Source organism: Hippopotamus amphibius, chromosome 7 (assembly GCF_030028045.1).
Source record: "Hippopotamus amphibius kiboko isolate mHipAmp2 chromosome 7, mHipAmp2.hap2, whole genome shotgun sequence".
In the NCBI taxonomy this organism is placed as follows: Eukaryota; Metazoa; Chordata; class Mammalia; order Artiodactyla; family Hippopotamidae; genus Hippopotamus; species Hippopotamus amphibius.
In genome coordinates, this window is record NC_080192.1 from 74554595 (window position 1) to 74576515 (window position 21921).

Below are 21921 nucleotides of genomic sequence, written 5' to 3' on the forward strand. Positions count from 1 at the left end.
GACAGGTTCTGATTCAGAGCAGGCAACACGCCACCTGAAACTTCCCTGTAGACGTGAGGTATCGTTTTCCAACTCTCCGGGATGTCACCCATCTCTTGGTCATCGTTGGGTGGGCTTATCTTTTGGGCCTAACCCCCCTCTGCCAGGCCTCCACTCACGAGGAGCTCCGCTCCTACAGCCTGTGTCCTCACAGAGCTGTCTTGAGGGGACAGAGGGTGGGCCACTTTCCCCTAGCTACGATAGGAAGATCTAGCTATTTCAGACTTCTGGGCTGGACCTCTTGGGCACCTGGACGGAATGTCCCAGGAGGCAGACAGAGCTCCTGAGGGTCTGTCTCCTAAGGCAGACAGCTCCTTAGCTGTCACAAGCACCTAAGGGGAAGAAGTGGACACATGGCACCTCCAAAGAGGGACCATCAACAACCTTCGCTTGCACTTACTGTGGTGATGGGAGGAGACTGCGCTGGGGAAGATGCTACAATAGGGCTGGCGGCCCATCTGCAACCTGTGGCTGTTTCCTTTCTAAGTCAGGCTCTAGGGGAGGTACAGCCGGCTCCCGTGGTGCTCCTGGACCACACGAGGTCCCAAATGGCCCCCAAGTTCTGCAAACCAGACCTGTGTCTGTCTTCTCCCCAGGAGGCCATGGCTGCAAGTGTCACAGGGTGAGGAGGGAGCTGATGTCAGTGTCGGATGAGGCCTCGTCCCTGACCTTGAGACAAGCCCTTGCCCCTGACCTTGGAGAGAGAGGGCGGCTGAGGAGGTCTGGCTCGGGCCAGAAATGCTGTGCTCCCAATTGACATGGAGACCAACAAGTCTCGAGGACATGGTGATGCTCAGGTCTCAAGGGGCCTCCCCTGGCCATGCTGGGGGTGCAGAGCCCACCCAGGGGCCTGGGCTGCAAAGACTGAAGTCTTCAGCTGACAGAAAACCTTCCTACAGCAAGTCTTGCTGGAGGATCTGTTCAGCACTGGGCTGCCTCTTCTAGAAGCTCCCCCTGCCACGGCAAACCAGAGCGAGGCCATTTCTTTCTGCCCGGGCCCCTCCCCCCCAACTCTGGCCACTTCTGACAAAGCTGCCTGCCTGAGGTCCAGACACACCTGCTGCCTTCTGGCCACGGCCAGCTGGCCATGTTGAAAGCTGCACCCGGCTTGCAGCAATTATCACTGAGCTGTTCAAGCACTTTGCTGAAAGCCCCACGCACTTCCTGTGGCCTCCCTCTGGGCTGTGCCCCATCCTTACTGCTGGGCAAGGCTCATGAAGACATTCTCATGGACACACTCCTCCCCAAAAAGCCTCCTCCCTTTCCCAACCCACCCCACCCCTTCCTTGCCAACTTCCCTCACCACCACGGGGAATTTCAGTTAGAGGAGATTCTCCCATCTATTTTTTTTTTTTTTTGTCTGCACCGTGCAGCATAGGGAATCTTAGTTCCCTGACCGGGGATCGAACCCGTGCCCCCTGCAGTAGAAGCGCAGAGCCCTAACCACTGGACCGTCAGGGAACTCCCCTCCCATCTATTCTTTTTTTTTTTTTTCCCATATATTCTTGAATCACATTCACCTTCAGACTCTCTGGCTGCAAGAAAATCTTATCTTTAAAGGTTTTGAAATCTGCCTTCCTCAAGTCTAGGGAAACATTTACGGAGAGCACTCTGTGTGCCAGGCTCTGCGCACGGGACTGAGGAGGAGTTGAGGGAGAATAAAATACAACCTGTTTCTGTGGGGAAGACAGACTGATGAACAGGTGATAGGGAAGCAGCCTGAAGGGGCCCCCAACTCGGCCTGGGGGAGGGGTCGGGAGCACCGCCTAGGGATGACCACCAAGCCAGCTCTTAGGGGGTGAACAGAAGCGGGGTGAAAGATGGGGAGCAGAGCAAAGAAGAGGGGATCCTGTGGCAGGAACAGGACAGAGGGGAATGTCACAGGGAGGGCAGAGCCCTCGAGAATTGCCAGGGGGGCTGAGGCGGGGCCAGTGGCCCAGGGCCTCATGAGACAAGGAATTCAGTTCTATTCAAAGGCTGGTACAGGAACCATTGGAGGGTTGGACGCCAAGGAGTCACAGGGCCTGACCCCCACTTTCAATGGTCCATTCTGAAGAAATGCCCAGGAGGGGGCACTGGAAGGACACAGTTGAGTGGCTGGAAGCAGGAATGAGGGGATGAGAAGTCAGGGATGCTCTCGCGGTTCTGGGTTCGCGATGGTGGAAATTCTCCAAAATATACCCACAAAGTCACCCTTTCTCCTCTCATTGAATTCTCAATCAAAAGCTTTTCAGAAGGATACACTGGTGGCTTTTTGGAACCAGATTCCTGCTCCCACGACTGGGACCACATCTTTGTTACCTCCCACTCAGGGGACCATCCCCACACACCCACCAGCCACCACAGTGGGCCCAGCAGTCATGACTGGACCATGCAAGGCTGTCTCCGAGGGTTGGACACTGTCCAAGTTGGCACCATCAGTTTTTTCCTGCTCTGATTCAGGATATGGCCTGCAGTGCTATGGCCTCTGGCGCCAGCAGACTTGGGAGAACAGGTAGCCTTGGGCTGGCAGGACGGCCCTCTCTGCCCTGCTGGACGCAGAGGATCCCAGCCAGGGTGCAACAGGGGAGACCTCCACCCAGAGACTGTCCGAGACAGAGCTGGGGGCACTCAGTGGGTTTCCTGTTCTGGCTCCGATCCCTCCTGAGACCCAGCTCCACCTCCATGCCTGGGCTCCTCAAATGCCCCATATCTCTATAATAAATGCTCACTTTTAAAATCCTTCAGTGGACTTCCTAGGTGGAGCAGTGGGTAAGAGTCCACCTGCCAATGTAGGGGACGCAGGTTCGATCCCTGCCCCAGGAAGATCCCACATGCCACGGAGCAGCTAAGCCCGTGCGCCACAACTGTTGAGCCTGTTCTCTAGAGCCCGTGAGCCACAACTGTTGAGCCCATGTGCTGCAACTACTGAAGCCCATGCGCCTGGAGCCCGTGTTCTGTAACAAGAGGCCACCGCAATGAGAAGCCCGCGCACCACAAGGAAGAGTGGCCCCCACTCGCCGCAACTGGAGAAGGCCCGTGTGCAGCAATGAAGACTCAACACACCCAATAAAATAAATGAATAAATAAATAAATTTATAAAAAAATAAAAATAAAATAAAATCCTTCAGTGGCCTAAGTGGATCTCTAATTCTTGCCATCAAAAGAGTATTGACTAAGGTAACGTTGTGCTCTAGCCTCAGTGATCTGTCCCCTCAGGTTGATTTGCAACCTATTTCTAGGTCACAGCATGGACTCCTGAGGCCAGAAAGAAGAACCAGCCCTCTCGTCTGCCGCTTCTTTGCTGGCTAACTCCTCCTCTCCATTTCCCAGGAGGGTGGCACGAAGCAGCCCAAAGGGCCACACCTGGTGTCCTTGGGCCCAACTGCTTTCTCAATCAGGGTGGAGTCCCTCTCCTCACCTAGGTACCCCCCTTCATACTCCCCTCCCCCACCACAGGGCTGTGGGGTTTGGGGACCATCAAACTTCTGACGATGTGTGAGGTCAAGGGTAGGAACGTGCCCCCCCTGGGAACTGTTGCCAAGGTAACGAGGGCCAGTTTATCCTAGATCAACCAAAGAATTTCCATGGGTGGTAGCGGGTCCCCAGGGCAGCAGGAGGAAGGGAAGTGCAGGTGTGCCCAGAAAGGTGTGACTAAAAGGTGGGGGCAGTTCCCCACTTCTAGAAGCCCTCCAGCCCTGCTGCCTCCAGCCCCACACTCTCAGAGGCTGCTGCAGGGGCATCCCTGCTGCCAAGAAGCCCAGTCCCCACACAGCCTGCTTGGTCTGTTCCTCCAAGGAATTCAGTTACAGCAGCAATTTCATCTCCTCCTCTGCCCAGCACCCAGGGCTGACCCCTGAGCCTCATGGGCTCTCCAAGGTGGGGCTGGGGGAGGGGAGGAGACATGGGCGACCAGCCAGTCTGATGATAGGTTGTTCCATCAGGATCTGGCTCAGGAAGGAGACTCCTGGCTTGACCACCGCCTTGAGAAAGTCCCTTCTTCCGTGCCTCACTTTGTCCGCCTATCAAATAGGCAGATTCAATATCTTTATCAACCCTCCTGGCCTTACACTAAAAAAGAGGCTTAGTAGGTTTTGTTTTTTTCTTGGGTGAATTCTTATCTTCAAAGTGCAGCGCTTTTATTAGAGACACACAAAAACAACAGCAGTAGCAACTGATTGGCTTAATTACAATAGTTAAGAAGAGGGTGATGGGGAGACAGGACCTGGGGGCCTGGGTTCCTTATTTCCCAAAGCTCCAAGGGTTTCTAATCCTCCCCGGGAAGCTGGAACCTCAACTCTCCTGCACTCTCTTCTGTGCACCCAAGTCAGAAAATACAAAAAAAGCCTAAATGGCAGTTACTAAATTGTATAGGTGGATTATAGCGAGCTGGGAAAGGGCTATTTCCATCCTGCTGGTGGCAGGACTCAAGTTAGAAAGTTATGGCCAGGCGTGTAATTCCTTCTAAAAGCTCACATTAGAGGAGGAGAGTGAGGAGGAGCAGGCAGGCTCTGGGGAGACCAGCCTTTCCTGAGGGCAGTTTCCACGAAGCCAAGGTGCCCCCAGCACAGGTGCTGAGCTCAGGTGAGTCAGATGGGAAGGGTGAGGGGTGGGCATGGCCTGCATTTAGCTTTTCAGCACAGTCAGAGGTTGGAGGGCACAGGGGCCTCCCTCCACAACGGCAGTTGGGCTCCAGACAACAGTGCTGGCCCTGGACTGCACCCCCTCCAGACCTGAGGTGCTAGGGCACCCCCAGCCCCTTCCCCGCTGCAACCCTGATCCTCATCTCTGAGCCACCCTTTGATGAGGTTCCGTTTCCTGTCTGCACCCTGTTATTAACTGGACTTTTCCCTCCACAACTGCATACTCTTATCCCCTGGCTCTGAGAAAACTGTGGGGGCAGCAATGGGAAGGTTGGGGACTCTACTGCAGGCCCAGCTGTGACTTAAACGAAAATCACTTCTCTACCGCAGACCCCTGTGAGCAGCCAAAACCCCCTGCAGACCAGGGCTGAGCTGGGAGGTCACAGGGACAGACCCAGCTTCTTCCTCCAGGGCTCCCACGGGGGCTGCTATGGAAACCCACACACTTCTAACACCTCTTTGAACACTAATGCGTGTTTGCTGCACACACATTGGAAGTACAGATGAGCAGAAGGGAATTAAAAATTGCCTGTGATTCTACCCGGAGATGATCATCGCTTTATGCCTTTACTCCACGTACTATTTCATAATCAGTTATTCACACTTGTTAATGTGCTGTGAGTATCTGTCAGGTCACAAGAGCCATTTCCACATCATTTTCTTTAATGACAGCCCAGTGCGTGAGATGCTCATTTTACCAATTTCTTCACAGTAGTGCCATTGGGGCTGTTTCCAGTGTCATGAAACATGCTGCCAGGAACATCCTCCATCATTTAGCAATATTTCCCCCCACCTGCTCGCTACAGCCACCCTCTGGGTACTGGGCTTACAGCCACTGACAAAACAGAGGCCTGTGCAGACACATCTCTGGGCATATTCTTGATAGTTCTTTAAGCCGATGACTGGATGGGACATTGCTGGGCCAAAGGGCACACCTTTGCTGGGATTCACCCTCCCAGAGGACTGTGTTCATCTGAGCGGCCCCTCAGAGAGCTGCTCTGAACAAAACTGAGTGGCCTCTCTGCTCCAGGTTGACTTGGCACGGGTGCAGGCATGACCTGAAGAAACAACGCAGGTCCCAGAGGAAGCTGGGAGAGAGAAGCCTGGTTCCTGGGCCCACTGGCTTGTCTTGCCACCCTTTGGGCCAGAGCTTCACGGGGGTCTGTTTTCCCAGGCCCCAGACTGGGTTGCTGAGTCTAGGCACAGAATATAATAGTGGAAATCCGGCCATCCTAGATGACCCAGAGGTACTGAGGTGCCTTCTCCACCCAGCTCCGGAGGCGGCCCTCCCAAGAGCATCTGGGGAGGGGAGAGGGCGCCCAGGTTCCCACCCCAGGCCTCTGGGGGCGGGTCCCGGGCAGGCCCTGCCCCTCACCCCCCCTTCCCAACCCAGGCCTCCGCCCCTGCCCCGGCCGCGCTCCGGGCGGGCGCCCAGGTAGCCCAAACCTGTCGGGCCGGTTTCGAGAGCGGCGGGACGGAGCCTGGTGAAGGATGCACGGCCTGCCCCGTGCGCTGCCCGCACTCTCGGCCGCCTGAGCCCGGGCCGCCCGGGCCGCAGCCCACCGGCCGACCCCATGCTGCGCGCGCCCGGCCTCCTGGCGGCCCTGCTGGGCCTGGGCCTGGGGCTGATCCTGACCGTGACCCCGCGCGGGGCTGGCGCGGCGGACTGCGGGGGCCTCGGCCCAGCGGAGCGCCTGGCGTTCGCCCCGGCGGCCAGGGCCCGTTGGCTGGCCCCTCGCGTCCGCGCGCCGGGGCCCCTGGACACCCTCTACGGCACCGTGCGCCGCTTCCTCTCCGTGGTGCAGCTCAACCCTTTCCCCGCCGGTGAGTGCGCTCCTCCCGCGGGCGGGCCTCGGCGGGTACTGGGTCCCCACCCTGCACCCTAATCCTCTCTCCACTGCGGGGCGCGCCCACCCTCCGCAGGCACTTGGAGGGCAGGGTCGCCAACATTCCCCACCCCCATCTCCCTCCCCAGAAGCGCCTGGCACCCAGGGCATCACCTTCCTGCGTGACCTTGGGCCAGCCCCTGTTCCTCTCTGAGCCTCCGTTTCTCTGTTCTAAAGTAGAGGAAGTAACAGTCAAAGTTCTCCAAGAGCTGGCTGAGATTTTCTCTGGGTCTCGTGGCGCTGTGGGGTTGCCAGGGCCAGGAGGGGCAGCAGGACCGCTCCCAGCCTGTTCCCTGCTTCTTAGGGGAAGGGCTGCTAGGCCAGGCCCTTCCTCTGCTTTTAACCAGGCTGCTGGCTTCCCTGCTGCAGGGCCTACCTGGAGGGCCCAGAAGGAGGGGTGGGCCAGGCCTCCCTTCAGCCACACCCTCCTGTAGCCCTGCTGAGGCCCAGGCAGGAGGGCCAGGCTATGGTGACAGTGGTAGTGGGAGGACCCCCTCTGGAAAGCCCACCTTCAGATTTGCCTGGCAGTGGGGGTGGACACGGGGGCAGGGAGCCGCTGCCCCCAGACCCAGCTTGACTTTTTCCCTAGAGTTGATAAAGGCCCTGCTGAATGAGCCATCCTCCGTGAAGGTGGATGAGGTGAGCAATGGGGGTGGAGCCAGGGAAGGGTGCTCAGGGGTGAGCACAGGGAGGGGCTGGAGAAAGGCCTCCTTAGCTCAGTGCCCCTTGCTGGGCGTCTGCCAGGGTGGGGTTGGGGGCATCCGTTCCCCTCTTCCATGAGCGCCGCGGCCTGCAGACCTGAGTTCAAACCACAGCTCTGCCCTTATGTGGCTGTGGGGTCTGCAGGAAGCCCCAACCTCCCTGGACTTCAGTTCCCTTGTTTGTAGGACAGTAAATAACACTACAGACAGGCTGCACCTCACAAGGGTCCGAGGAGATGCCAAATGCGGGCAAAGTGCCCCCCCACCCCTGCCCCCGCGTGTTCATCCCTCCCCTTCTGGGGTCCCTCTGGAGTCAGGCGGGAGAGGGCTCGGGTAGGAGGGTCCAGACGGCCCCTCATGCCTTGCTGCCCCGCCCAGGTGGTGCGGTACGAGGCGGGCTACTTGGTGTGTGCTGTGATCACCGGCCTCTACCTCCTGGTGGTGCCCACCGCTGGGCTCTGCTTCTGCGGCTGCCGCTGCCGCCGGCGCTGTGGGGGCCGGGTGAAGATGGAGCACAAGACGATGGCCTGCGAGCGAGGCAGCCTCATGGCCTTGCTGCTGCTGACCACGCTCGTGATGCTGTGAGGGACGCCCGGCTCAGGCGGGAGGCGCGGGCCGAGGCCCCCGGTGCCCACGCGCATCCGGCCAGCCCCTTCCTCCTCCCCCACCCCCGCAGGATCGGCGTGGTCAGTGCCTTCGTCACCAACCAGCGCGTGCACGAGCAGATGGGCCCCAGTGCCGAGGCCGTGCCGGAGACCCTGCTCAGCCTCCGGGGCCTGGTCTCCGATGTCCCCCAGGTGAGCACAGAGGAAGCCCTCGCCCCCACACGCGCCCATGAGCACCAGACCTAGGCAGGATGGAGTAGGGTAGGTCCTGCAAATTCGCCGGCAGCCTGCACCTTAGAAAGGGAACCCCTTCCCGCACGTGACCGCCCCCTGCTGGAGAGTCGCTGTAATCCATAACCGCACCCATGGTACATGGTTTTCTCCAGCACCCAGTTGCACCGGGGCGGAGGGAGGGTGAGGAAGGGCTGGGGAAGGGACAGGAGCCTGGCTGTCCGGGGACAGGAAAGAGCAGCCTCACGGCCCTGTGTTTGCCTAGGAGCTGCAAGCCGTGGCCCAGCAGTTTTCCCTCCCTCAGGAGCAAGTCTTGGAGGAACTGGATGGTGAGGGTTCCAGCTCAGGCCTGCCTTGGGGGGCCCTCTCATGCCCTCATCCCGGGCTCCACCTGGGAACACCCTCGCAGAGGTGGGGATCGGGCCCGGCCGGGCAGCACGGCAGCCACTCTGCTGCAGGACCACGCTGCGGAGCACAGGGGAGGTGGATGGTCGGGATGGGGAGGCCCTAGGCTCCTGGGGGCCAGCGCTGCCGACTGCCCTGTGCTCTCCAGGTGTCGGCAGGAGCATTGGGAACATGATCCACACTCAGCTCAAGAGCACGGTGTATGGGGTGCTGGCCTCCGTGCTCAGCCTGGGCCAGGGTGAGTGTCTCTGGGGGGCAGGCCCCACCCTCTCCCAGCCCTGCACTTCTTCTGCTATGTCGGCGGGCCCCACCCCCGACTTTCTCACGGCTTTATCCTGGCATCCCTCTGGCGTCTCTGCCCACTCCTGGCTTAACGTGCCCCGGGGCAGTTTCCATTATAACCACAGTGATTAAGGACCACTGGTCCCTTGGGTTGGGGAAGGGGATGATGTTCTGCTTCTTGCAAGGCCACCGAGGTTGCTGGTAGCAATGGAGACCACTCGGTCCCGATGTGGGTCTCTCAGCCCTGCAGGTCTCCGTGAACCACCTCCGAGCCCTGAACGCCACCTCTGTGGAGCTGCAGGAGGGGCAGCAGACCCTGGCACCGGCTGTTCAGGGGCACAGGGAGCACCTCCTGGCTCTGCTGCAGGAGCCCAGCTGCCAGGGCTGCGCAGAGGCCCTGAACAGAGCCCACGCCCTGGAGCTGGGAGCCGACTTCAGCCAGGTGCAGGCCCAGGACTGAGGCCTCTTGGGGCGCAGGGGGCTTCTCTGCACGCTGCTCCAGGAATCCCCTCACAGCCTGTGTTCCTGAAGCGGACTCCTGGCCGCTTTCCCCAGGCTGCCCGTCCCCCTCTCCACTCACCCAGGGTTAATGACGGTCATCCTGGCAGTGGGCCGAGAGCTTCCCTGGGCCACGCGCCCTGTGCTGTGAGCCTCACGTGACTTAGCTTCTTGAGTTCTCACTGCCACCCGGGGCTGTCAGGGCTGTGGTGGTCCCTGTCTTGCACACGAGGACACTGAGTATTCAGAGGCCTCTGCCCCCATCCTTCCCGGGGATCCCTCCCAGGCCTATCTGTGGACTTTGTCGTAACAACTGCCCCCCCCGCCCCCAACCATTTCAGGTGCCCTCTGTGGCCGATGTCCTGCATCGGCTGAAAGGTGTCCCAGAGGCCAACTTCTCCAGCATGGTGCAGGAGGTGAGTGCCTGCACCGGTCTACCTGACTTCTCCCCCACCTGCCTGGGAACTCAAATGTGAGGGGCCTCCATGTTTCTCTTTTGGAGTGGGAGCCCCGTTGAACCTAAGACTTGGGTCAGATCAGGGCCTCGCCTACCACGTGGTGCCCTGGCTGGAGGCTCACAGTGCCGCTCCTTGCGTGCACATGGTCCAGTGGGGGAGGCAGGCCTGGAGCTCAGAAGGAAGAGCTAGGACCCTCAAGGGGTGGGGGCTGGGGGTGGCCAGGGAGCGAGCACACAAGCTGAGCCCCAGAGGACAGGCAGGCTCTCCTGGGTGGAGACGGGCTGTGGGGAAGGGTGCCGTGTGAGTCAGCACCTGTGACCCAGGGCCTGGAAAAGGCCGGGGTTGGGGAAACGGTGAGTCAGTCATGCTGGGTGATTAGAGCAGAATGTTTCAGGAGGAAGGAAGTGGGACCTGAGGCTGAAAGAATAGATTGAACTGGACTTTAGGGAAATAGGCCTGGCGGTCCTGTGCAGAATGGCTGGGAGAGATGAGCGGTTGGCTGGGAGTCTACTGCACTAGTCTAGGCAACAGTGGTGGGGACAGAAAGGAGCTACGTATGGGGGAGTTGAGTCAGGCTGGGCCGAGGGAGGGGAGAAGACTGACCAAGAGAGCAAAGGGAAGCCTGTTTCCTGATTTCCTGGGCTGGGAGCACTGAGGGGAGATGCTCTCCCACTGGACCTGGTGATTCAGGGGTCCCCAAAGCTGGCAGAAAGCAGGAGGCACAGCCATATTTGGTTCTGGCAGGAGAACAGTACCTTCAACTCTCTCCCGCTCCTGGCTGCCTTGCAGACGGCTGACGTGGTCAGAGGTGAGGCCCTGCCCAGGGGCCAGGCTGGCTGCCCGGGATGCGCCCACCCCACCCTTACCAATGAGCCTTGTTGAGAGAGGAGTGGGGCAGCGGGGTGGGAGTGGGTGAAGGCTGTCCTCTTGGCTGGACCTGGACAGAGAGTAGACCATCTCTGTGCGTCCTGGATGTTCTTCCTGTCCATCCATCTCTTCCCTGGGCCCCTGGGGGCCTTCCCTATCCCATAAGCCCTTGCTGCTTTGGGCAGAGCTGAAGAAGGTGGTGGCCCAGCAGCCTAGAGAGCTAAGGACGCTGGCCGACGCATTCCCGGGCTGGGAGGGGGCTTCTCGCTGGAGCCAAGCACTAGAGGAGGTGGAACAGAGCAGCCGCCCCTACCTGAAGGACGTGCAGAGATACGAGAGATACAGGTGCCTGGGAACCCATGGGGGTGGCAGGGATGGGCAGCTCAGCTTCTCAGCCACCCTGGACCCAATTTCCAGCCCTCATCAACCCTCCTTATACGAAGTCCCTGCCTCCATTTAAGCCAAGACCCGTTACTCACTGGGCCTCCGTGTCCCCACCTCGGCTATGTGCCCTGGGATCTGAGCCTGGGGACCCTATAGGAGGTCACACTTCTAAAGCCCCAGCCTTGGGGTTAGGGCCCCACCCAGCCACTAGGTCCTCCGCCAGCCCCTCCTGTGCCCACTGCTTCCCCTTCCGTGACCCGCTGCCCTTCTCTGCGGCAGGTGGATTGTGGGCTGCGTGCTGTGCTCCGTGGTCCTGCTTGTGGTGGTCTGTAACCTGCTGGGCCTCAACCTGGGCATCTGGGGGCTCTCTGCCAGGGAGGACCCCAGCCACTCAGAAGCCAAGGGCGAGGCTGGAGCCCGCTTCCTCATGGTGTAAGAAGGGTGAGGGAGAGGGGATGGGGCTCTCTCCGCCAGGCTGGCACATTCCTCTCATGCCCACGGACAGCTCCTGTTGTGGCTACAGGAGCAAGTCCTGGGGATCAAGAGACTGAGCTCTGGTCGGGCTCTGGGCTGACTTGCTGGATGGCCCTGGGCAAATCATAACCCAACTGGGCCTCCGTGTCCTCATTTGTATGAAAGGGTTGGCCTAGAGCAGAAATGGCAGATAAGAAGCACTTCCCTTCCCACGTCAGTGGCAACCACAGTAATCAATGGGCATCCTTTCTCTCTGAGCCCAGATACAGCCTCAGAATCCTGCTTAGCCCAGTGTCCAGGCAGCACCACCATTAGGAGGTGGCACCAGAGGTAGAATCTGTTTGCCAGCCCTGAACTAGATAGTCTCTAAGGCCAGGGCTGCCACGTTCGGTTGGGCAGGCTGGTCACTGGCACCTGGCCAAAGGGGTGAGTGAAATCCAGCCCAGGTTTCACTCTCCAAGCTTCAAATCCTGGCATGGCTATGCCTATCTCACAAAGAAGCCCTGGCCAGTGGCACGGGTCCTACTCAGTTGCTGTAGGTTGCTGCCCCTGCTGGTGGGTCATGGCTGGCCATGCCAGGTTGGCCCTGTTGAGGCTGGGCTCTGGAGCTGGTCACCTCCATGTGTCCTAGGCCCAGAGGCCGGAAGCCCTGGCTCTTTGAGCAAAACAGCTGCCTTCTCCTTTAGGCTGCCTGGGCACCAGCATTAGGGTGGGGATGGGGAAGGATGAGGGGGGACATTGAGCCTCCCTCCTGCCCTGGAGGCTGAGTCCTCGGAGCTTCTCTCCCTGAAGGGCTCTGCCCTGGGGCCAACTCACTGATGGGATGGAGATGGGCATGGAGGACATGGGCCAGGGCGTCCTCCCTTCTCCCTCCTCCCTCCCGTCTCAACCCTGTCCCTCTTCCCTCCCCAGGAGTGTAGGCTTCAGCTTCCTCTTCGCTGCACCCCTAATCCTCTTCGTCTTCGCCACCTTCCTGGTGGGCGGCAACATGCAGACGCTGGTGTGCCGGAGCTGGGAGAGCGGGGAGCTGTACGAGGTTGGCCTGCACCACTCCGGGGCCCAGAGGGGTGTGGAGAGACATGTGCGCAGAGCAGGAGGTTTAGAAGGAAGTAGAGCCCGAGAGGACAGGAGGGAGAGAGGGACAGGCGGAATGATGGGGACAACTGAGGAAAGAGATGGAAAACCACCAATAAATGAGAGAAAAGAGCCAGGGAGTCCCTGGGACGCTGCCCAGGCCCCAGGCAGGGACCTTGACAGATGGCACCCAGACCTGAGCCCCTCTGCCCTCCTAACACTGAGTCTGGGAATTGGGGATCCTGGTTCCCTATTGCACTTAGCAGGTGAGCCAAGATGCTGGCCCGGGTCCTCTGCCAAAGACCAGGCTGGCCGCCCTCCTGGAGATTCATGGGGAGGGTCCCTGCCAGAATTTAGGGCCCAGGAGTGGTTTGAGTTAGAGGCAGGTTTGGGCTGGAGTCACAGGGGTGTGGTCTCTGTTGTGCCAGGGCGGCGTGGGACTAGGTCCTGGGAAGCTGGGGTGGCCTTGCCCCCCACTCCCAGCTCCAGGCCCATTCCTCCATGCCCCGTCCCCAGTTTGCAGACACCCCAGGGAACATGCCGTCATCCATGAACTTGTCCCAACTTCTTGGCCTAAAGAAGAACCTCAGCATCCTCCTGGCCTATCAGTGAGCGGGAAGCCTGGGCTGGGGGACAGGGTGTGAGGAGGCACTGAGGTGGGTGTCCCATTAGGGGGACGTCACCCCCACCTGCCCTTCCTTCTCTCATCTCTGATGCCCATTGGCCCTCCCCAGGCAGTGCAAGCAAGGGGCTGCGCTCTGGACGGTCCTGCAGCTCAATGACTCCTATGACCTGGAGAAGCACCTGGATATCAGCCAGGTGAGAGAACCTTCTGGAACACGTGGGGACCCCTCCTGCAGATACCCCTTGTTCTGGTCTTGCCTTGCTGGGGGGACCATCTCCTTGAACCCAAGACGTCTACAAGAGCAATTGAGGTGCCTCAGGGGCAGAGGACCCAGGTGCAAGCTCAGGGCCTGGCCCAGGGCTAGAGCCCAGGGCAGGTTCCAGAATGTGTGGGTGAGTCCGTGACTGCCCGGAGGCTATGACCAGCTCTGAGCACTGTGCCCCCAGAAAAACTGAACCCAGCTGAGGTTGAGGCCGGACAGGGTGGTGACAGTGAGTGAGAGGACTAGGGTGTGTGTCCTGACCGAGGACAGGCATTGGTTGGGATGCTCCAGTTGGGAGCGGGAAGGTTGGGGAGGGGTGAGATGGTGAAAACGATGGTGATGAAGTTGGGTACCACTGGAGGAGGGCGCCTCACAGCCCCCTTCTGAGCTCACATGGCCAGTAGGTAGTGGCAGGATTCAACCCCCAACACCCCCTGCCTCTGCAACCTGTTCCCTAACCACTGGACTTTGCCAGAACTTGGTATGCAGAACTAGAGAAACTTATCCACACCAGCAAGAGACAGTTCTAGAACAGAGAAGAAAGAGCTCCTTCATGAGAGGAGATGTACTTTGAGAATGTGGTTCTCCTAAGGGTGCACAGAAGCTGTAAAACACCCCCTCCTTTCCTCTCTCCACGCCTAAGTGAGGTGGGAGGAGAGCTGCCTTGGGCCCCCGGGGATCCCTTCCCAAGGACATCCTGGGAAAACCCACATTTCTCCCACCTGCTTCACACCCCAGCCTTCCTAAAATGCTAACTCCTGATTCTGCATTGTCTCCAGAAACCTCCCAGCTCCTCTTGAACCCACCACCTGTTCCTGGCCCTCAGGGTAGCACAGCCAAGTGGTGCCGATTTCAGCCCCTACCCTGTGCCTTAAACTGTACAACCTGAGGCAGCTTCCATAGTGCTGTAGTTGCCTCTTCCTTCAGCATCTCTGATCAGAGGAGAGGTCCACTGAGCAGGCACTGTGCTGGTGTGAGGCCGCAGGGTGAGGGCTGGACAGGGATGGCTGCAGCAGGGGCCTGGGCAGAGGAGACCCAGTGCTCTGCCGGCTAGAAGGGAAGGGCTCTCAGCCCTGGGCCAGGGAAGGGAGGGCTCCAGGTCACAGAAGAGTCTGGACAGATAGGGTTTCAGGTCCAGAGGGACTGAGCAGTCCTCGGGGGGCCATCTGGCAATATTCCAAATGTGACCTTAGAAGAACTTGTCCCCAAAGGAGATAATAGTGAGCTGATGATGCAGAGATGAGTAAGACAAGGTGTGCTTTCCCAGGCACCAGGAGGGCTCTGCCCATCTTGAGACATCTCCTGTACCTTGGTGTTACTGGTGCCTGAAACGCTGCCCTAAGACCCCCGCCTCTGAGAGGAGGGACCTTGTCTCCCTCTTGGGGGAGGCAGTGTGGGGGATGGGGAGAGCTGAGCTGAGCAGGGCTCCACCCTCTGCTGCTTCTCTCTGGCTTCAGCGTCTCATCTGTGAAACACTGGGGCTGAATTTCATGCCCTTTCAATTCCTCCCAGTGATGGTTGGAAAATGCCAAGTCCCTTTTTAAACTGTGCTCTGTCTTAGAAATGTGATTGTGTCTGTTCACTCATTCATTCATTCATTTTTACACATTCAACACACTTGTACCGCACCTCCCGTGTAGGAGCCTCTGCTCTAGACACTGAGGGTTTGGTATAGAGTGGGCAGATAAGGTGCTATTCTCATGGAGCTGAGGGCAGTAAACTAGTATGCAAGTAAGTAAACAGCATACAGGTGCTGTGAAGACCTTCACACAGGTGATGTGATAAACGTGGGCCGGGGAAGCTATTTTCTTCTGGGTGGCCTGGGAAAGTCTGTGCCGCTGTCCAGTAGCCAGACAGGTGCTGGAGGAGAGCTGGGTCTTGGTGGGGGTAAGTTGGAGTTGGGGGTGGGTGGGGAGCAGAGGCCTGCTGGGAGCCTGTCTGGGGCTGGGAGTGTCCAGGGTGGGGGCCCTGGATATCCAGAAGGAGGGCCCTGAGGATCTGGTGGCCCTTCACCTAGGATAGCAGCTCTGGGGTCCTGGCTCAGCCACTGAGCGTGGCCCCACCCTGCCCCCTCCCTCCCAGTACACTGCCAAGCTGCAGGAGGAGTTGCAGAAACTCAACGTGGACGTGAAGAATCTGGATCTGCTGAGCCCAGCCGCCCGCCGGGACCTGAAGGCCCTGCAGAACAGTGGGCTCGAGAGCATCCACTACCCAGCCTTCCTTGTCGAGGTCAGCAGTGGGCACCTCAGGCCAGACCGTGGCAGAACAGAGGGGCCTGCAGAGGAGCCGGGGGTGGGGGTGCTGTCTCACCTTGTCTTGGCCCTCCACCCTCCTTTAACGCCTCCACATGTCCCTGGGACCTCTTCTGTTGGGGGGTGTCTCCAGACCGTGTGTCCCAGGGTGCCAGCACCTGGGCTGGGCAGGAATGAACATGCCCCCACCCAGTGGCACATGTCGCTGTCCATGGTTCTGAACCCATGGCCGTGGCAAATGCCGGTGGGCAGTCACCGCTTCGTTGGGTTACGCCAGAGGGCGCCTCGTTTTTTTTTTTCTTTCCTGATGGAAAAGGTCTCATATTTCACAATGTCAGCTCAAATCCACTGTGACTGATGTGTCACAATAGACTTAGCTGGTGTGGGTACTTTTGAGAAGACTGGGAGCTCTGGGGCTGGGGGAACCAGGGTTCCTCCCCTCTTGGCCTCTCCTGTCCATCTCCAGATCCAGAAGCCTGTGGTGAACACCAGTGTGGAGAAGCTGGCCCAGGAGCTGGAGGGACTGTCCCAGACCCAAGTGAGAAGGGAGCAGAGACCCCGCTGGGCAGACTGGAGCCAGAGGCTCGGGAGGAGGGATGGGGTGGGAGTGCCTGGATTGGAGAGGGGGTGAGGGCAAAGGCAGGGGATTGAGGCTTGAGACTCTGGACCTCTGGCTGGGATGAAGGGTTTTGTAGTATCAGTTCCGACTCACGCTCTACCACCAGTTGGCTGTGTGGTCTTGGGCAGATCATGCCACACCTCTGGGCCTTGGTGTCTTCATCTCTAAAGTGGATCATCCCCCACCTCAGATCAGATGATGTCAGGTGTGGCCTGACATCACAGAGCTGGGCAAGCATTACTAGGTACATACTGCTTGTGGAATCCTCTGGGACAGATGCCATGAGGACAGCATGATGGATCAGACATCATGACAGTTGCCTCTAAAAGCTTAAAATCTACTGGGAAAAAATAGCACTTTGTATTTATAAATATCAAGAGTTCAAAAAATTCTCTTCGAGACGTCTCATAGACACCCTCCCCAACCCGCCCCCCCCCCCCCCCACGATGGGCAGAGCAAGCTAGGGCTGGACTTGGAACTTGGGCTCAGGCCTCCAAACCCAGATCTGGCCCAGGAACTTAAGGAGGCCTCAGTTTTCTACCTCTGAGCCCAACCTCTGATTCCAGCACTTTCCATGCCCCTGCAGTACGTCTGACTGAACGATTTGGTGGAGGCTGTCTTGGCCCCGGGCTGAGTGCCATTCTGAACTGTCTCCCCTCAGGGCAATGCTGTGCTGGGGCAGCAGCTGCAGAAGGAGGCCCAGGGGCTCAGAAACCTCCATCAGGAGAAGCTCCTTCCCCAGCAGAGCCTTGTGGTAAGTCTGGAGGCTCAGGGAGCCTGGGACCTAGAGAGGAGAAGCGGGGAGGGGCATGGAAGAGGAGAGGGATGCTGGGAACCCTCCCTCCTGCCCGTCCCTCCCCCTAACCAGCCCTCATCTCTTTTTCACAGGCTAAGCTCAACCTCAGTGTCCAGGCCCTGGCATCCTCTGCCCCGCATCTCCAGGTGGCTGCTGGGCTTGGATGGGGAGGGTGGGGTGGAGCAGGTGGGCCGCAGTGGGAGAAAGGACATGGGGGCCCAGCTGGCTTGGGACCTCACCTGTTCTGCCCGGTCCCACGGGAGGTTGAGGGTGGGTTGGGAGGAAATGAGGGTGGGTGGGCAGATGCTTGAGGACCACCATATTTGGCCTCTGTGTCCTTAGGGCCTAACACCACCCCCCACCCCAAGGTGAGTATGTTGTATGTCGTATGTTGAGCTAATGAATGGAAGAGTGTATGAGTGGCCATTCCCTGACTGAGCCCCTCTCCTCTCCCCCAGCCGGAGACCTCAGGTGTCCTGGACAGAGTCGCTTACCTGAAAGGAGAGCTGCCTACCTGGGCCACCCGTATCCTGAGGAATGTGAGTGGGGGGTGGGGCAGGGCCGGGGGGGCGGCCTCAGAGCCAGAGGCAAGTTGAGGGGTTAAGGCACACAGGGCTCCCACCCCAGGAAAGCCAGCTCGGCCTGTCCTTGGTGGTGCCAGCCTGGGGGGCAGGGGTGCTGGCCCTGGGACTCCTACCAGCCCAGGGCTCCTCTCTTTCCTGCAGGAGAGTGAGTGTTTCCTGACCCGGGAGATGGGCTACTTCTACCAGTACGTGACCTGGGTGAGAGAGGAGGTGAGTGGGGACTCATCCCCTCCTTGTCTGAGGCAAGCTCCCAGTGGTAACAGCTATTCACCCTCCTGTGCCCCCTAGAGCCCCTGGGGGTGCCCTAGGCCTTCAGAATTGAACCCAAATTCCCAATCCTGCCATCTGTGCCCCCACTCCTAGGCTGGGATCTGCCCACCCAGCCTCTGCCACAGCCCTTCTCTGAGACCTGAGCGTGGGCCGGGCTGGCCGTGGCTCTCTAGGACATGCTGTCCACACCTGGCCCTCTGCCCTTCCTCACCCAGCCTGTCTGAGGCCAACCCAGCCCTTGAAGTCGGCCTCCTCCTGCGGGCCCTTGGTGATCACAGCCTCTGCGGGCTCTGTTCCACCTACACTGGGCCGGCGGGGGGTCTTACTTAACCCTGAGCGTGTCTGTGCATGTGTGTGCAAGTGTGCGTGTGTGCAGACGTGTGCAGTACGGTGTGTGTGCACGCACACACATGCGTGCTGCCTCCCGGTGAGAGTGTGACTTAGAGAACAGCTCTGGGCACACAGTAGGGACTTAACCCAGGCTGGTGAGTGGGGTGGGAAGGGCAGGAAGTGAGCGAGGAGCTGGTGTCAGTGTGTCCTCCCCTCTCTGTGTGGCCACACGCGTGTGTCTGTGTACAGCTGTGCGCTGGCTCCCCGCTGTGCCCCTGGGTCTGTCTGTGTCCCTGTCAACCTCTCTCTGAACACCTGTGGGTCTGGGCGTCTCTGCATGTACCTGCCTCATGTTGACACCACAGGTGACTCAGCGCATCGCCACCTGCCAGCCCCTCTCCGGAGCCCTGGACAATGGCCGTGTGATCCTGTGTGACATGGTGGCTGACCCCTGGGTGAGTGCCCCCCAGCACATCAGGGCTCATGGACGTGGAGGCCCCCATGAGAGGGGCAGCGTGAGCGGGACCCTGGCCCAGGCCTGCACTCCCATCCTTCCCCTCAGCTCCGAGAGCGCGTCCCCGTGCCCGCCATGGAGTCAGTGGCGGGGCTGGGGGTGCAGAGCGGGGTGGGGAGATGCCGCTGTGCCGCGCGGAGTGCTGACGTCACATCCTCTGCTCCAGAACGCCTTCTGGTTCTGCCTGGGCTGGTGCACCTTCTTCCTCATCCCCAGCATCATCTTCGCTGTCAAGACCTCCAAATACTTCCGTCCCATCCGGAAACGCCTCAGGTGAGCAGGCGGCCAGGACGGTGGAGCGCAGCAGGGGCCCGGGAAGGAGCCCTTCCAGCTGCTGGGCCCTGCCCCCTGCCACACCCCCTCTTGAGACCCCCAGTCCGGGGAGGCTTATGCCTAACCCTGAAGAGCTCTGAGGAGCTCCAGAGCTCCGTGTGTCTGCCCTGAATCCTTCTTGCTGCAACACATCCACCAGACATAGCTTTGGGGAACTCTTGCTACCCCTGGAGAGCTTCTGAGGCGAGCAATTCCAGGCTCTGGGCTTGTTCCTGTGTCGGGGCTGAGGGTCTGGGCCTGGGGGCTCACTCACTCATTTCCTGCGATGCTGCAGCTCCACCAGCTCTGAGGAGACTCAGCTCTTCCACATCCCCCGGGTCACCTCCCTGAAGCTGTAGGACCCCAATGAGTGAGTTTCTCCACCCCCTTAATTCCTTGATGCCAGGGTGGGGGTGAGAAGGGAAGGGAAGGATGTGGGATCTGGGGTCTCCAGGGCCCAGGAGGGCAGGAAGGTTCTGGGACTTGGCTGAGACTGACAGCCCTGAGCTCGGCTCCCCCTCCCTCCCTCTCCCCAACTTGGTTCTTTTTTTTTTTATAAATGTATTTATTTATTTATTTATTTTATTGGGTGTGTTGGGTCTTTGTTGTTGCACATGGGCTTTCTCTAGTTGCAGTGAGTGGGGGCTACTCTTCACTGTGGTGCGCAGCCTTCTTATTGTGGTGGCCTCTTGTTGCAGAGCATGGGCTCTAGGTGCATGGGCTTCAGTAGTTGCAGCACATGGGCTCAATAGTTGTGGCTCACGGGCTCTAGAGCGCAGGCTCAATAGTTGTGGCACACGAGCTTAGTTGCTCCGCGGCATGTGGTATCTTCCTGGGGCAGGGATCAAACCCGTGTCCCCTGCATTGGCAAGCGGATTCTTACCCACTGCGCCACCTAGGAAGTCCCCCCCAACTTGGTTCTTAATTCACAACAGGGATATGGCTGCAGGGAGATGCAAGGGGCTGCCTGCCTCCCCCACCGACTTGGCCTGGACCAGAGCACTCCTGTCGCTTTTGCCGCCAGAGCCCAGGCGGGCATCCAGGCCTGGATTGTCCCCCAATTCCAATTACCTGACACCATCTTGCTACTCCCTTTGCACCCCCTTTCTGCTCATGACCCCTTCATTCATTCTCAGAAACACACTTACCTTCTGGTGAATCTCAGAGGCAACAGGTTCCTCCAGGTGCCCCTGCCTTACCCTCCTCGCTGCAATATACCAGCACCAGGAAAAGCCTGTTCTCCACCTAGTGGAACCCGCTCCTCAGCCCCTTAGGTGGGACAGAGGCCCTGCCCAGCCCCACTCTGTCCCATGCACCCCGCCCATGCCTCCCCGACCTCTGCAGGCTCCTTGCCCCTTTTCCTCCTCTCCTCTGACTCCCCACTTGCCCCACTTCATTCTGTCTCCTCCCCAGCCCTCACTTCCTCCCCCCAGGAAAAGCACTTTCCCAGCTGTGTCCCCTCTTTAGCTTATCCCAGTACCTCCTGACCCCAAGGACCCCTCCTGCCCAACCACACTGATCACGTAAAGTCACCAAGCAGGCCAGGGGCCACCTGGGCCTGGGCCTGGGCTGGCTGTGGCCTCTGCCTCGTGACCCCGAGCCCTCCACTGCTTGGGGGCTGGGACCCTCCACAGACCCTGGCCTGGATATCGGGCCCCCGGGGGTGCAGGAAGCCCACGTGAAGGCTGAACCCCCGCCTGCGCCTTGGGCTGGAAATCACGCTGCTGTCCCTCAGCTCCTCTCTGAGCACTGGCTCCCCAGGAGGGGACCTGGGATGTGGGCTGGAGCAGGCGTTCCCTCTCAGCTCCCCAGGAGGTAGCCTCTTCGACAGCCTCTACCCAGCTTTCCCAGGAGGGATCTGGTGGCGACAAGAGGATTTTGCACTGTGGCCCTTACTCCTATCCTCTGCCCGTGGCCGAGCATCACCCCTCGTCCATCCCTGTGCCCGCCCTGCGTGCCGGACCCTGAGTTCCAGAAATGGGGAAGAGGAGGAGAGAGAAGCGGTGGTGGACAGGACCTCAGATCCATTAAAGTGTTCTCACTTGGCTAAGCCTTGGCCTGGGGTCATTCAGCTCTCCCAGGCTAGGGCCCTGGATGTGGATGGTGTTTAGTGAGTGTTTGTGGAGAGGAGAATCCAAGGCATCCTCTGATCACAGGCATCTAGGAGTCACCCCTGCAATCAGCAGGTGGGGAGTGGGGCCCGCTCTGGGAGAAGGCAGACCTGGGTTCACACCTGGCTCTAATGTTTGGTAACTGGGGCACATTGAACATGATCCATGGGTCCCCTAGACCTCAGTTTTTCCATCTATAAAATGGGGGGAAAAGTCATAGCTGCCTCATAGGGTTGTGGAAAATGTGACAATGTGTGGAAATCCCTTGGCAGGGGCCTGGCACAGAACAAATACTCAAATGCTGCTATTTTTTTTTTTTTGCCATGACTGCTCTGGGCCAGGGACAGAGCTGGGTCTAGGCAGATATAAGCGAAGAGGGAGATTGGTCCCTGTTCAAAGGAGCAAAGCCCTTTAAGATTAGAGTCTGCTGAATTTCAGGGAGCTCTATGTTTACTTGCACCTACAAACCAGCAACAAATTTGCTACTAGAAATTGGGATGGTGCCTACACAATGTATCATCACTATTGCAAGCACACTCTCAGACCAGCATCCTTGAATGTAGCACAGTCGCCTCTTCTGGGCACCTCTTTTGGGCTTTTCCCAGAAGATTCTTGGCTTGCTTTTCATCTGTTGCCCTGTGTGGGGAACTGTAGCACCCTGCATTTTAAGAATGTGATGGGATAAAAATAGAAATAGAAAACGATTAAAAAATTATTTCC

General features: G+C 59.0%; 1 protein-coding gene and 1 non-coding gene across 7 annotated transcripts; one reads left to right on the plus strand and one right to left on the minus strand.

The window, feature by feature from the left end:
- Positions 1–1427: 1427 nt before the first annotated feature.
- Positions 1428–1500, minus strand: TRNAR-UCU (transfer RNA arginine (anticodon UCU)). Its single transcript has one exon. It is a non-coding gene; the product is annotated as a tRNA-Arg (tRNA).
- Positions 1501–6087: 4587 nt separating this feature from the next.
- PROM2 (prominin 2) lies at positions 6088–21136 on the plus strand. Of its 6 annotated transcripts, XM_057742209.1 has the most exons (24): positions 6089–6485; positions 7137–7186; positions 7627–7829; positions 7925–8045; positions 8350–8413; positions 8638–8727; positions 9014–9213; positions 9611–9685; positions 10472–10535; positions 10780–10939; positions 11258–11410; positions 12365–12488; positions 13043–13134; positions 13261–13345; positions 15496–15642; positions 16132–16203; positions 16946–17038; positions 17173–17226; positions 17539–17619; positions 17806–17874; positions 18630–18719; positions 18945–19051; positions 19386–19460; positions 20026–20164. In XM_057742209.1, exons 1-23 carry the CDS (start codon positions 6236–6238, stop codon positions 19447–19449), a joined length of 2508 nt encoding a protein of 835 aa, XP_057598192.1. In that variant the 5' UTR covers positions 6089–6235; the 3' UTR covers positions 19450–19460; positions 20026–20164. The 6 variants fall into 6 exon arrangements, with proteins under 6 accessions (XP_057598191.1, XP_057598192.1, XP_057598188.1 ...); XM_057742205.1 differs by lacking the exon at positions 19386–19460 and having other exon boundaries at positions 6090–6485; positions 20026–21136; XM_057742207.1 differs by lacking the exon at positions 7137–7186 and having other exon boundaries at positions 6091–6485; positions 7627–8045.
- Positions 21137–21921: the final 785 nt, after the last annotated feature.

Excerpts from the sequence above, each read along its gene's own strand:
- PROM2 (XM_057742204.1), top strand. The coding sequence starts at position 6,236 with ATGCTGCGCGCGCCCGGCCTCCTGGCGGCCCTGCTGGGCCTGGGCCTG. Across the intron at positions 6,486-7,626 it reads GCTCAACCCTTTCCCCGCCG|GTGGTGCGGTACGAGGCGGG; the intron begins GTGAGTGCGCTC and ends TGCCCCGCCCAG. Across the intron at positions 8,728-9,013 it reads CGTGCTCAGCCTGGGCCAGG|CCCTGCAGGTCTCCGTGAAC; the intron begins GTGAGTGTCTCT and ends TGGGTCTCTCAG.